The sequence below is a fragment of the Sceloporus occidentalis genome, unplaced genomic scaffold, assembly GCF_023333645.1.
Source record: "Sceloporus occidentalis isolate IW3139 unplaced genomic scaffold, rSceOcc1.0.p SCAF_7, whole genome shotgun sequence".
NCBI lineage: Eukaryota > Metazoa > Chordata > Lepidosauria > Squamata > Phrynosomatidae > Sceloporus > Sceloporus occidentalis.
In genome coordinates, this window is record NW_028316987.1 from 48,917,109 (window position 1) to 48,933,292 (window position 16,184).

Here is a 16,184-nt window from a genome sequence, read left to right on the forward strand (position 1 = left end):
GCAACACTGGCAAGGAAGAAGAGGGAGAGCTGGAGGAGAAATGTCTGGCTTTCACACAAACAGTTTTCAAAAGAGGCTGCTCCAAAGAAATCGGGTAACTCGGCCCTTAAAATCATATTTCTATCAGATTCTCAGTGAGCCACAGTGATGCCTATTCTTATAATCCAGTATATGTGGGAGGGGGAGAGCTCCCAAATAATTTGGGATTATAAATTCAATTATATTAATATAAACTAAACATTGGGGAAGTTACTGTCTTTAACTAAAACTCCAAGAGTTTTCTCCAACTGACATGACCAGAACTATACTGACTGAGGGAATATTGAGACTTGTAGTCTCTTGTTGTTGTTGTTGTTGATGATGATGATATTTTCTCAAGACCTGTTGTAAACTAAACAAGTGGGAACTGCAATAAAACATTGTACATCATCCTCACCTCCTAACAACAGCAGTCTTTGTCAATGTTCTGGTCAGACAGTTATGACTTTAAACTTGTATCTTTTCCATAAAGCAGTCTTGTGATGTGTCCCCACCGAAAAAGCTAGCCTCATGAAAAGATGTGACAGGGCTTTCTCTGTAGTGGTTCCTCATCCTAAGGGAGAAAGTTCCTTCTTGAGATTTCCGTGAAAACTGTATTACCTTGCATCGCATTCAGTCAAATGATTAATATAAATAAATGAATTATTTGATTGCTACTGATCATATCCAGTCCTGATTGGACTGGGTTTTGCTTTCTTTTATAAAGGATTCCCATTCATATTTTTTAATTGCTTTGCCCATCTGCACACCCTAGAGATATGAAAGCATGAAAGCATGGATATATTTCTTTGTTGTTTCTTAGTGGTGGTCTTTTGGCTAAATAGCCACTGATACTCATTACCAGAGTTTGCTATTAAAAGTGTTCTTTGCACTAAAAATCAAGCAAAACATAAGTGTAGAGACGAGTCTGTACAAATGGCTACTTCATCCTGATAAAAGGCATTAAGACTGTAGTTTTATGCACACATGGCTGGGAATAAAGCCCATTAAACTCACTAGGTTCATATGCATAAGACACAACATCAATTAAAATTATAGCAATAGGTGTTTTAAGAATTGCAACAGTTCCTCACAAGTTATGGTGAAGTTTGCTGGGTGCCACATGGCCCCTATGGTCTGCAGGTTACCCTCAGAATCATAAACATGATGTGCCATTAGACACTACCATTCTGGACTATGGCTTTCATAGAAGAAATAAACAGAAGCATGTTTTTCTGGATCTTACAATGTTAAAGTGCCAGCTGGTATAAATTAGACTACAGCTATTTGTGTTTTCACACCTGTTGTGGATTAGACCATATAATCCACACCAAAACCTTCTATGACTGTCACAGAAAAAAGACTATGAAAGCATTGTTTTGGAGCATATCATAAAACTGCAAGGCTGAAAGAGACCAGAAGAACACTAGGTTTAAATGCACATGATAGTCATCCACAAAGATCATGCTCACTCCTATAGCCATGAAACTCTGACCCGATACAAACGGGCATGAAGCGCCATGCTCACACTGATTTTAGGGTTAGGGACCGCGCACCAACCACACGGTCCCTAATTCTAGTATGGCGCAGCAGCACAATAATGGCAGCGTCATGTCCATATGGGCGCTGGCATTTTGACGGAAGTGACATGTGGAAATAACAGGTTCTTTTTGCTCTGGAGTGATAGCGTGCAGTTCGGGGGCTGCGACATCCCTCTGGAGTAAAATCGAGTGCCGGCAGGCCGCCGTTTTTCAGTAGTCTGTACTATGCCCCTGTTAGGCTGCATAAGCACTGCAGAAATGATCCACTTTGGCACTGCTTTAACTGTCATGGCTCAGAATTCCATAGCCTTGAGCTGTAGCAGTTAAAGTGGTGTCAAACTAGATTATTTCTGCAGTGCAGATTCAGCCTTCATGCAGTTTTTCAAAAAAAAAAAAAGCACAAAGCTGAAAAAGTACAATTTGCTTTCATCATTGGGACTGAAGGTACACTGATCAAAACAAAATAAAATGTGGCATCTATTATCATCATCATCATTATTATTATTACTATTATACAAGTCAGTACAAGCTTTAGGATCTGCAGGGGAGGGCTTTCTATCAGCCCCACCACCTTCAAAGGCATGGTTCCCCCCCCCCCCCCAATATGTATTTTGCATCATGGATCATCAACTCAGCTGGCTCTGATTTGGGTTTAATAGTTTTTAAATTGTACTTGAAATTTTTTACAGTTTTATCGTGTGTATATATTGTAATTTTATTTTATACTGTTGTATTGTTGTATTCTTTTGTTCTGTACACTGCTTTGATCAATGTGGAAAAGCAGTATAGAAATAAATATTATTATTATTGTTGTTGTTGTTGTTGTTGTCGTTGTTATGGTTGATGAGGACGTTGGAGAAAGCTTTCTCCATGGCTGCTTCTAGGCTGTGAATCCTTTCCATGGGAAATCTGCCCCACATCTTGCTATCTCTGCCAATAGGTGAAGATTATTTTATTCAGACAGGCCATTATAATTTAATCATAGAGCAGTAGTATGTGTGTGGGGTGGTGTGCTGCATTTTTTAAATATTTTATTATGTTTTAAATATCTTTTGTTTTTTAATATTGTTTTCAGATAATATTGTTGTTTAATATATATATTTAGTTACTGTACATTAATGTTTTAGCTGGATGTTTTTAAATTATTGCAAGTTGCTTTAAATCCCATCTTGGGAGAAAGGTGGGGCATAAAGTCAATAAAATAAATAAATATTTTTTTTCCCAAAACACTGGGACTCAAGCAGTCTTAATAGTTAAAAGATAGATAGATAGATAGATAGATAGATAGATAGATAGATAGATAGATATTAAAATGAATTAAACTGTTAACAATATTAAAACAGCACTTGGGGGAGTTTCACACTCTAAACACCATACATAGTTAAAATGTGAAATAGTGGAAGTGGTTTCAACCCAACCTCCCAAGAATGTTCAAATTGTTCACTGCTCGGTCTAGTATCAGTGCCAAAACATACGGCCCTAAAGACACAACTTGACACCACCCTTTTGATTGCCGAAGTGGGGCCACAGCAACCACACGCCACAGTTGCAAGTGCAACATTTTTTGGTCCAGAAAAACACTGCCCTTTCTGCCGCCACCGTGGGTTTTCAGTGTACTGGCATGCAGCATCTAAACACCATGCCATCAGAGTGCCAAAATGCTGCCCCCGTGGGGGCAGTTGGGCAGTGTGAGGCCGGTTTCAAGGTGGCATCAGGCCATGTGGCATTTATACGCCAAACCCCCATGCTGCTGGCAAGCTGGCATATTGTGCTGGTCTGTACCAGCCCTGAGTCATGGGAAGAGACTACTGGCACATGTCAGGGCAAGGTGCCTATGAACAGGCATATGTGCCTGTCTGGACTATGCAGGTTGTAGCATATGTTTCAGCATGCAAAAGGCTCTTCCAGCAGCTTTGAGGCTAACTGAAAGATAGAAGTTGGTAGCATAAGCTTTCAGAGACCTGAGCCTACATCCTCAAATGCATTTGGTAGAGTGGGAAGCCCAGGGATAGACCTATAAAACAGTCTGTGTGTAAGAATGTCCATAGGAATGCAAAACTTTGTGAGTGTGGACATGAGGTGACAAGTTCAGTTTTAACAATAATCATCGGGGGACAAGGCAAGGATGTTGCTTAAAGCCAAGGTTAGTAGATAACCATATAAATGAGTATTGGGATGTAGTGTGGGAGTCACAAAGAAGGCAGGGGGTTGACTGGATGGCCTTTGTGGTCTCTGCCAGCTCTACTATTCTAAGATTCTAAGATGTAATGAACTGGCCAAGAGAACCCCAAAAAGGCTGGGGTTTAGCTAGTGTTATAATGTGTGTAGTGTGCCAGGAAACCATTGGTGGGATACAGACGGGCAGGGGAAGACGTCTTGGAGGTGTATTCTGCTGAATACGGAGCCTCCAGACCGCCCGCCCCGGGGGCGTGGCTCGGGTGATGGGGCTTCCACATGGGGGGCAGTGAAGACGCCTCACCTGGGGCCGTTTCTGACCCGCAGTTTCCATACCGCCGCCTCGGAGGACGCTGCAAAGAGAGAGGCAGCTTCCTCACGGGCGGCCAAAAACGGGGCTTTTTTTTTGTTTTGCCGGCTGGCAGATGCGCAGCTGCGGCACTCAGCAGCGGCAGCAGAAAGCTTATGTGCACATTTAAAGTGCCCAAGCCCCTTTAAAACTTTTTCCCTCGCCCTGCCCAAGAACAATAGTGGTCTCCTGCCAGCTGGTGATCAGCTGGTGTTGGCATCCTTGTCCGCTTGCACGTTGCCAATGTCACCAGCATCATGGACGCCTCCTCTCCTTTGGTCCCCGCGCTCTTGCTGAATCTGCAATGCAAAGCCACAGCTGTCGCCGCTGCCACCGCTGTCCCCCTGCCATCCCCCATCACCTCCCTTGTACATAAGTAAATATTTAAAGTTTTAGGGGTTTTTATTGTTAGGTGAAAATGGCACAGGAATGTGTGTAGGGGTTCACTTTAAATTCCAAACTTTCCCCGATTCTAGCAGCACATGCGTACATGTTGCTCTAGGGTTAGGGTTAGGGTTAGGGTTAGGGTTACGAGTCTTAAAATGCGCTGCAGCTGTGCTGCAGCTTCCACACCTGCATGGCAGCTGACGCTGCAATTAAAGCCTGACTGCAAACTGCGCATGTTCCAGGACCCCGACTCATTATGTGACGCAGCAGACACGGAGCTTTTAAATGGGCAACTTAAATTAGCAGCGTAACAATTCTGGCGTACCGGTGCAGCAGCTTACAGACGGAGCTGTGCAGCTGCGCATCATACAGAAAAGAAGCGGGGAAAAGCAGCACCTTTTTAATGCTGCTTCTTCCCGCTTGGGGCGTGCGGGCGGTGTGTTCATGGCGGCATTCAGGTAAGGGCCGTCTGAAGGCTCTACCTTCATGATGTCATGAACACACCCCTTTTTGCCTGTCTGTATCCCGCCATTGTTTCTGTTGCAGTAGCAACTGATGGCCTTACATATGAGCGGGGTGGTAAATCCATGCTGGGCTTTCATCTATGCTCTCCGAGGTTCTCACTCCTCTCTCCCTAACAGGTTCAGCACTCCCATGTCTCCTTTAGAGTTTAAAACTCACCACAGGTTCACTATCCCACTGGCATGGAAGCTACCAGCCACCACTGATACACTGTAAAGCAAGATATGTAGAGATGTGTTGTATCAATTAAAAATGTTGGACAAACACAAGGACATACTGAGGCAAGTTCAAATCCACCACAAGACACCTAGTCTATTTTTCCATTCAATTCCCATTCTCCAAAGCCTGCTTGCCAAGAGCAATACTCATGGGTCAACATTTGCAGCAGTGTCACTATATGCAACATTCTACAGCACTCTTTCAACCACCCATTTTCTCACTCATAAAAGGGAACATAGAGTCAAGCAGCCATGAGACACTGATCATGCTGACTGGAGGGTAGTCACAGAATAATCCTTACAAAGCAGCCTAATTTCGTCACACAACACATAATTAACACATGTGGCAACAGTGGACGCTTTAAAAGATTACAAATTCATGAAAGATGTCTATTAGCAGCTATGATCTGTCACAATTAAGCTGAGTGTCCAGTGCCTGGAGGCAACAGACCTCTGAATGCCAGATGGCATGGGAAATGGCACTGCTGTCACTTTCATGCTTGTTGCAAGCTTTAGAGAAGCATCTGGGTGGCTCAGGTCCCACCCGAAGTGTCATCACCAGTTTGTTCTCTTTTTGCTCTTCCCCATAAAAGAAAGAGAACCTACATTTCCAAAATTCATTACGAATCTAGTCTTGCTCCTCAAAGCTCAGAAAAATTATGTTTCGGACTGCAACTCCCAGAATTCTCAGCCAGCATAGCCACTGGAAGGGAAATTCTGGGAAATGCTGAGATAAAAATAACTTTTCCAAGTTCTGGTTCCTCACTAGTTTTTAACTCACACCATCTGTGCTCCATTTGTGCCACCCATTTCAGAATCAAATGCTTGACTTCTCCTTCAGTCTTTGAACCTCCCCTTCAACCTTACTTCTACCCTTCATGTGGAAGAACCAGCACATGACTTTTAATCTGAGAAGCTGCTGTCCAGTAAGCGGCGATTCATCCTTGCCCTGAGAGCCACCTTGCTTCCACCAATGTCATGGGCAAAGCTCAACAAAAATAGGTACCAAGCTCTCATGTTGCTTTTTGTCAGCCTATGACAACATATTGGCAAAGATTCCAGCTCAGAGCCTCATAAACTATTTCTTGTTGCCTGTATGCACATTGATCTTTAGGGACTCTCCTCTCACAAATGATTGAACTTAGAAAAGAAACTAGTTTTGCTCACTTGGGGATTTTCAAAGTAACAATGTTTATTTTTAAAGTTTTGCAAAACTCAAGGTCTGCCGAAACACTACATCTACTAGTGCATTCACACGCAGAGCTTTAAATCACACAGAGGACCTAAAGCCTGATTCAGACCTTCCCCACTAGTCTTGCTATTTTGAAAATCTCACTTCTTTGTGTGGACAGTGGTTGGGTCAGGCCATGGAACACAAAGGATGGAGAAACAAGCATATACCTGCTCTCCCTATTTCATGCATTTGCAATTGTACAAGGGTGAATCCCTCAACAGGGCTACTGAAGATGAAGGCAAAGAAAGCAGTTACATGTAGGCTTATGCCTTTGCATTCCACATATGGATCCCTTGTTAATGTGCAAGGTAGCTTCTATGGTATTAGAAAAGGGAAAGATCAGTTTATCTACTAATACAGGCTTGGAAAAGCCAGTAGCTAAAGGCATCTGAAGGAAAGAACCCAGCAACTACCAGACCATTTTTAATGGAATTTCAAAGAACAGGCCCTGAGAGAAACAGAAATTCAAACAACAGAAGGACTGTATAAAGGAGGGACTAATCCAGAAGGGCCCAGTGGAGAAAACATCAGAGAACCTAAGACAAGGATGACTTGTGAGCTGTTGACAGAAGAAGTAGGTGTATGTAGACAAAAGACTGCAGGACAATAGCTATAATGTGGTGATTATGGACTTGTATAGAATTTGTTGGTTTTTTTTATTGTAAACAGAGCTAAAACAAACAAAGAGTTTTGTAATCATATCCTAAAGTTAGGCATATGGAATTTTATTTATGATATTAACAGCTGTTTATAGTTTTCAGAGAAGTAGCCCTGTTAGGACTTTATCACAGGAGGCTCTCCTCCTGGTTTAAAAAAATAGCATTGTTTCTAAAAAAAAATACTATGTAATTAGAACTGCACTCTTTCCTTTCACATCTTAGGAACCATTCTAGGATTGCAACCTTTGTTTCCAATAAAAGCTTATCACACACAGAACTTGAGGTTGCCCACCAAGTACTTCCTATCACTGCCCCATTTCCTAATATGCCTTCATCTCCCTAAAGGTCGCTCTCACTTGCACCCTCCCTGATTAGAATCTTTTCGCTTTTTCATGTAAGCCATGGAAAATCACACACACATCATGTTTACACAAAGGAATATAAATGAAAAGAGCCTTGCTTTTAAAAATGCTTTTATCAAAAGTACAGAAACCTCCCAGCCTTCTGCCTTTTTTTCCTTGGGGGGCAGAGGAACTTCCCGATTCAGGATAGATCAGACTAAAGATGCTGCTGGCACTCATCTGCTAGCAACTAATTGAGTCTGAAGCTCAAAATAACAAGAAGAAGCAGAAGGAAATGTTAACAATATCAATGCTTTTTTAAAGTAAGCTCTTTTCTACCTACATTCCCAGTGATGTGTAGATGAGAGAGAGAGAGAGAGAGAGAGAGAGAGAGAGAGAGAGAGAGAGAGATGCAGTACTGAGCTACTCTGGCTGCAAAAAGAGACAAGGTGGGGTTTCGTGAGCAAAATAATGCCTTCTTGGCGTGTCTGACCAGCCCTGGTTGTAGGGGAGATGATCATCTGACACTGTGTTGTTGCTGTTTTTCCCATAAACGAAAGGCTGAAATCAGATGGCCTGAAAGGAGCAGCTCTGTGCCGCCCCTTTGCCCATTTTTTCAGCCCCGAAAGAAGTGGCAAAATGCTGTTCCTTTTTGGGGTGGTAAACAGCCACCCTTGCCACAGCGGCGGCTCTTCTGCATTTCTTTGGCACAGTGTGTGTAAACACTGCACCACAGAATCATCATGATATCACCTACCATCTGGGCTGGCAGGTGGCATAATGCTGCTTTGGGGGTGAAGTTGGGGCAGGTGGCAGGCGGTTGCCATGCCCCCACTCCACCCCAGCACTGGTATTTCTTGCTAGTCTATACAGCCCCTTGATTACTTTTTCATCTCAAATTGAAAATAATAAATAAATGAAGGAATCAAATTGAAATTTTCAGCCCTTCTCCTTCTCACCTAAGCATTAGGGAAGCTAAGCCACACCCAAAGCATGCCCACTGACTACCTCTGACCATCCAAAATTGCCATTCAAGCAGAATTTAACTATCACCTTAGAAATCGTAGGATTCTTGTGTTAATAAACAGATGTACTTTCAAAATGGTCTCCCACTGGGAGAACAGAACAGAAATGACATCATGTGATTAGTCCCAACCAAAGATGCTATTATCATGTTGTAATGGTGCTTCGTGTCATAAAGTTCTTAGTCTCGTGCAGCCTAAAAAGGAGGAAGGAAAGAGGAAGAGAGAGAGAAAAGGAAATGCGGTGCTAACTTTCAGACTGATTTTTTCTTTTTTCTTTGAGCTTCTGCTGCAGTGCTGAGTGCTATTGAAGCCTCAGGTATAAAGCACATTTTTATAGTTGTGGGAATTTGACAGAATGTAACAGGATCCAGAATTATGCAATTCATGACCCATGCTCTACATTTTCTAAGGGCTGCATAAGGGAATGCAGGTCTATCAGATCATTACTGTGGTCAGTGAGTGTTTAGGTGTAAAAGCAATAAATCCACTTATCAAAAGTCAGTTTCCCTGGGTTTAAAACTTTTTCTAAAAATGTTCCTTTTGGTATATGTGCAGTAGGGACAAATCTTGTATTTATATATGTGCAGTAGTGTGCCATGAAGCCATCGTCTGCAGTTTCCAGCAGAGACCATTCAAATGAATCATCAATGAGCTACAACCAATTCTGAAGAATAACACAGCCCTCTCACAAGCTCTGGAGGCAGGCCTTTATTGGCCTACAGATAGCCTCCAAATCTCAAACCATTACTTCTAATATGATGCATAACATGAATGGTAATACAAACTCAGATACTAACTGCCCCCCCCCCCCCAATCTACTGTAGGACCAGTATTTTAAGGGCTAATAACATAATTTAAAACATTAGAGGTACATTTACTTGTTCTTCTTCCAGTGTGATATATGCCATCCTATGCCAGTAATGCTCCTCTACAGTCTCTAAGCAAGAAGATTAATGGACGCCAATCTGACATTAGCAATGGTAATACCCCTAAACCAATTGCTCAATATTTCAGGCTGCCTGGACATACCATAAGGGATTTATAGGTTGTGGTCTTTGAAGAAGGAACTTACAAAGTAAGACTAGGGAAAAAACAACAACTACTGAATTGAGTTATACTGTATTCACAAATTTCATCCATTAGCAAAGGTATGAACAAAGACATGGTACACTGCACATATTAATACAAGGACCTTTGCTTCTGCACACATAACAAAACGACTATTTCAGATAGAGTTCTGAAGTCCAGGGAGGTTAGTTTTCGGAAGCAGATTTATTGTTTTCACACATCAACACTCTGATCTGAAAAACCTATATCACCTCACCCATCTTTTTGAACATTTAGCACAAGGAATGTGATTTGCATCTTTCTGGATCCTATTACGACACATCTCACTCCCACAACTATATAAGCATGCTTTATACCTGAGGTCTTAATGCTACTCAGTACCACAGCTGAAAAAGCTCATGCAAAAATAAAAACCAGGTAATTTTAAAGGTATTTTTTAAAAAAATAATTTAAATTTTTTATTTTTTCTCCTCCTTCCTTCCTCCATTTAAAGCTGTTTACAGATCTCTATAGTCTTGTACAACACATCAGTTCTTATGCTTTGCTATTATCGATTCCTGGTTGAGTGGCAAAAATAAATATGCTAATATTTCTGAAAATCTGAGGACACACAATGAGCATATATACTGAGAGGAGTTGGTCCTGATACATATCCAGTCCATATTTGGAGACACCTGGGATATGAATCTTTGTTTATTTGATTCTCTCACATAAGAACAAACAACTTCAAAAGTTGCCTGATCACTATATGAGATTACAAGAGCTTTTGTGTATTCTTTTTTATGATTGATTGATTAATTGATTGATTGGTATTCTTTTTTTAAAAAAAAAATCATTACATATATTTCTTCATACAATACAACATTTTTGTGCAATAACTGGTTAATTTTTGTTCAAAAGGCAAAAGATTTGTGTCAAAAACTGTTTCTTGTATAAAATCTTTACTGCAATACTCATTTTAAAAAAATCAAATGAAAATTTTGGGAAAAGCTCTTAAATGTGAAAAACTTACTACAATCGATTCTTTCACCAGCAAAGGTTGTCTTGATGTGCTGAGACACACCCTTTCTCACCAAAGTCAAGAAAACACATGTATATTCTTCAAATCTATAGGAGTCATACATATTCTGACTACCATTTTTCCTGAGAAAAATCATTTTAACATTAGGACTCAAACAGAATTTATTTGTAACTCATATTTGGTTGAGATGGGGAAACAGAGGAGGAGATAACATGGAAGAAAGGAATGCCAAAGACAATAACAAAACATCCATTCAAACCCCAAAGTCCTGATAATGAAAATGCTAATAACTTCACTAGAAACCACTAATGTTTAATTATTATTTTTAATATTATCTTATGTTCAATGCATACAGAAGTGTGCAAAAAAAAAAAAAAAGCTTACATATTCCAGCACTGCCTTCCAACCTCAGTTTTATTCTAAATATGAAAAATTCAGATAAATAATTTGACTGTGATGTGCTAAACTGCCAGTGTTAAAGTCTTCAAGTGGACCATTTAATCTCTCCTAGAAAGTTACCACCACAGGAACGGAGTAAACAGTTCTGTCTCATGTCTTCCTCCCATATATTTTCTTTTCTACCAAGGCAAGTTTCCGTAGCAACCACTAATGCATACCCCACCAAAGATTCGGCAGGTCAAATTATGCTTCTTCCTCAACACAGATTGTCTGGAAGATTTTTATCACACTTGAGCTAAAGATGCAAGTTATCCCTTTTCAGGTTTTCTCCACTGACAAGCATACCATGCACCTAACTACTTCATTTGCACATAAATAAGACTGCTGGTTTAAGGTTAGAAGATGTTTGGAAAAATTTGTCCTTGTAAAGGTCATACTCAAGCACATGCATTTCCAGTCAGAAGGACAACATAGCCATTTTACTTACGGTTGGCACAGCTTGATAAGGTCCTGGTCAGTGGTGCCGGGAGGAAGGCCTCGGATGTACAAGTTGGTTTTACTCAGCTGTTCACCACTGCTGTTGTTGCTGTTGTTGTTGTTGCTACTATTAGTGCTGGGGCTGGGCGGAGCCATGGGGTGGGGAGCTGGTGCATAGGAATGCTGAAAATAAGAAAGATGTTTATTGGAAAAAACATATCACCAGTGGCATACTGGTAATTGAAAGGTTGTGCAGACTGCCCCCAAGGGGTGGCCTGTAGCCACCTCCAGCTGCTCTGGATCAGGGCTGTGGCCACCACATGCTGCGGCCCTGATCTCACCTTTCCAGGGCACTATAGCTGCATTGTCATGTAAACGCAGAGCCAGAGGAGCACCATGATCCCACATGCCGTGTGGAGCGGTGCGTGGTATCACACCATCATGGGGCAGAGTTGGGGCATGCGTCATATGGAGAGACCGGCCTTAATGGCCGGTCTGCACAGCCCCTGAGTGCTCCCTGGTTACAGAAGTTTTTACCATGATCAACCAGGTGAAAGACATCTCCACCTTGAAGTGGAACTGATTTCAATTAATATACTTTAGGGAGCTACTACGCCAGTTTCTGAAAGTGAAATTTAGCCAACTTTACAGCAACTTTTTAAAAAGTCAGTCAGTAAAATGTTGCTGTAGAATTGGCTAAATTTCACTTTCAGAAACTGGCATAGTAGCTCCCTAAAGTATATTGCAGGATATAACAAGCTGCCTTGAAAGTTTCAATATGCAACAGAGGCAGGATATACATATTTCAGATCAGTTCATCAAAAATATCCGATGTTTTCATTAAAGCTATCAAGTAATACACTTAGGAGTAAGAGGATGCAATGCCAACAATATAAAAAATAGGCATGTCAGAAAGTTATCAAAAATCTATATGAGAGGGGACTGTAGCTCATACAGAAGGTTGCATGCCCAAAACTTGGTAGTTCCAGTTAAAGAGGAGTCACATAGCACATGATGTGAACTATTCAATAACTGAAAGTGTAAAAATGAATTCAAATCCCTCTACATGTTAAGACATTGTACATTTGTGAATACTTTCCCTGTTAACCAGGTTGCAACATCTAATGAAAAAAATCATTCAAAACAAACCACACTCTTTAACAGACCAAGAGCCTCCCACTTTCAGAGTTCAGTGTGGAAGATGGGGAGTGAAAATAATCAATTAGGTTTATTGTCTGGACTAGACCTGCCAAAACAACCACTATAGAAGTTATGAAGATCAAGAAAGCAAGCATCATTCTTTCTAATGGTAAGCATCAGATAGTCAGTGCTTACAGTACATTTCAGCAAGTGCAGTGTTAGGAATTAGAGGTTCCTGTAATGATAGGAATCAATGAATATTGCCTTTTCTCTTTCACCTCCTACCCCAGACACTGATTCATCTGGTGAGATCGTATGCTTCTGATTCTTCTTTATTTCAAATCCAAAGAGGATGCTACACTAACAGGACAAGTACAAGAGGTATCATTATTTCACTAATAGTTACACAAAGACTAACGGAAGTATTACACAAGTAACACAATCAAACGTCCAGTCTAATGAAATCATAATGAATTGTTCAAAAATCTAGGAAACATCAAGTGTATCACTTTGTGAAATCCTTCTGGAATAACTTGTTAAATGACACACAGAATGGATGATAAACAGAATATGACACTTGTGCAAATATGAAATGGGGTTTCCACTAGCAGTAGAAACTGCACAACTGGAATAGTGGGCAAAATGTAGCTCACAAGCCACATAAAACCATTAAACACTAATCTCCCGCCAATGTAGCCCATCACCACTAAACCTCCCACACTCTATTTTTATTTATACTTTTTACTGAAAAAGACCCCCACACTCCCTTTGGGATGTGGTGAAGACATTTTGCTATGCACCCCCATTAATGTAAGGCCTGGGGCTTTTTTCAGAACCAGGAGTAAGTGATTTTGGGTTACTTATCATTTTGAAAAATAAGTCCCTCATGAGCCTAAAACAGATTGTGGCCCTCCAAAGTCCAGGCAGTATGTGCAATCCCCTGACCTATGGAAGTTGTTCACACCTGCACCAGTGGAATAACACCTTAGATACAACCTAGTAAGTTTAATAATTTAAATACGGGAAAAATAATACAGGATTAAGTTGTCCTTGATCACAATATTCTTAAGCTTTTGACATTTGGATGGGGTAGCAGAGATTCAGTAGCAATTATAAAAGAGATGCAATGAAGCATCAGCTGGGACAAGTGATGATGCATAAATTTAATTATGATCTTGTTAGCACTGGAATTATGATACATCATTTATGCAGCACTCTTCTATTATTCTTTTAAAGCATGGATAAAACCTATCCAACAAAACAGAACATGTGATTCTACCAACATCATGGGTGTGAATGAATGCACCCTAGATGCAAGATGTAATATGTGGGAAAATCCACTAACAACCTGTGCTCATAATTCAGAAATCTTAAGTCAGTAATCACCACCCAAAAGTTGTAGCAACATATTACTAAACATTTTATTTGTTTAGCACAGCCTTTCCAATATGGCTATAATTACAATAGAGCAATCCTGTGATCTAATCAAGCTTGAGAAAAGAGAAAACTCCTGAATGGACAGACTTGATGCTTTGAAACCATGTGGCTTTAATTTAGAGGACAAGACCATGTTTGCCTCCAGCAACATCCTCTGAATTCCATTCTTAGACCCTAGGAATTCTATAGCTGCCACCAACCATTGTTTTTCTTTCTTATTCCAAGATACATCATTGAGAAAGGTAGAAGCCAAAATGGCTGATGCTTTGCATACACACTTGTTTCCAACAGTTTAATACATTTTACAAAATCAACTTCAATTTTCTTTCTAGACCATACTTCTAGAAAGTGCTCTTAGCTTCTTTCCCCAGCTATTTTATACGCACAGTATTGAGGTGGTTTTAGGGTGACTGTAAAACAAAGAATGTTTGCATTTGATCCCTAAAGCCAGCTTATGAATTCAAGAAAAGGAACTTTGGATAATGTTAAAAACAGAGAATTATTTATTCCAAAGATTTCCAACACCTGTTATCATTCATACACCTTGTATAACTGACAAACATAGCAAAGTTGCTTTCACCGTATGGCAAAAGTAATACAGGTATCAATATAAAATTTTATATTACTTTGTCCTCTCAGCAAGAGAGCACATCTGATATTTATTTCTCCAACACATTCCTCACAGTCTGTGCATACTTGTGTTATGTTGTATCTTGGAAGATGAAACATGGACTGTTTCATCAAGAACATCAGCTTCAGCAAAATTCTTTTCCCTGTCAAACTCGGTTCCCTGCACGAGCTGCAACTTCATGTTGTATGAACTCTTTAATAAATAAATAAAAAACATCTTAAAATACATTCTAACAAAGTGTGGCACTGAGCATTTATGAAGCAGTAGTATGTGTAAAGTTATCTTTTATTAATAATTATGTTTGAATGCATTTTAACTGTTTTAAATATGATTTTTAATAATGTTATTTAATTATTTTAAACATTTTTAGAATAGGATATTCAATTTAATTTAATTTAAAATTTCTGTAAACCATCTTGGATCAATGGAGAAAGACAAAGCATAAATTCAATAAATAAATTAATAAACTGCCTAAAACATAATTTCCATTTTCTGCATATTATTCCCCCTCCATCTCATCAAAACTGTAAATAATCTTATAGCCCTTATGTCTGAGTCTGGACACCCTTAACTATATGTGTTGTGGCATGCAGATCCCCTTTATCCTGTGCATGGCAACAGCAAGGGTTTATTTATTTATAATCCGCTTTTCCAAAATTTGATCAAAGCGGCATACAACTGGAGTATAAAACATCTCAATAAAATCAATTTTAAAAAGGGAATAGTTATGGAATTGTAAACTATGAAGATACTGCTCTTTTTCTAAGGATAAACAACACAATAACTTAACATTGATTAGAGACAACTTTATTTATTTGATATTCTCAAATCTGAATAAAGCAAAAAAGTGTCAAAAATTAAGTGTTCAAGGGAAAAAATATATAATTCCATTTTTATTCCACCAATTTTTATGTAAGTATACACACACAAACACGTACACACACACACACACATATATAGAATCCATATTAAAAATGGGTCAGTTGTTTTTGAATCCATATGAATTCTTTGTTTTGAACATATGAGCAGTGTAGATAATTTGCCAAAGGAAATGTTTTCTATGAAAGAATGTTTTCCTCAAATTAGGAAGAAAAAGGAGTTAGCACAGTGGCCAGCTGTAAACAACAACAACAACACTGCACTGAGAATGAATTAGTTATGAACTGCCCATAACTTTTATTTGTATAACAGAAATATAATGATAGAATCAAATGTATGAGAGTGATGAGATGAATGCCAACACTGCCAGGTATGCCTCCGTCCACATTGTCAATCTTCTGGACTAGCCTGTTTGCCCTGACACAGGTTGATCCTGTGCCCAATTGTGGTCTCTTGGAAGGGTCCAGTGAATAAAATACCAATTCAAGCAGTTACCCAAATCTGCAAGGGGCCCCATCTAGGGCTACCCAATCCACATCAAAAGTCCTTCTTTTTGCCTCATCTTTAGATATAGGATTCATGTCACTCACATTAATCATCACCAGATGTAACAGAAAACAGTAATCTTGGCTTGATCTGTCCATGTCAACAATCTTTGCAACA

At 39.8% G+C, this 16,184-nt stretch overlaps 1 protein-coding gene across 2 annotated transcripts in view; it reads right to left on the reverse strand.

Moving 5' to 3' along the window:
* Positions 1-16,184, reverse strand: part of LOC149309712 (RNA-binding motif, single-stranded-interacting protein 3) — a 575,089-nt gene that overhangs the window by 412,268 nt on the left and 146,637 nt on the right. For both annotated transcript variants that reach the window (XM_089531314.1, XM_089531316.1), the window contains exon 2: positions 11,445-11,617. In XM_089531314.1, coding sequence (XP_089387440.1) covers positions 11,445-11,617 — 173 coding nt within the window. The remainder of the gene's footprint in view (positions 1-11,444; positions 11,618-16,184) is intronic.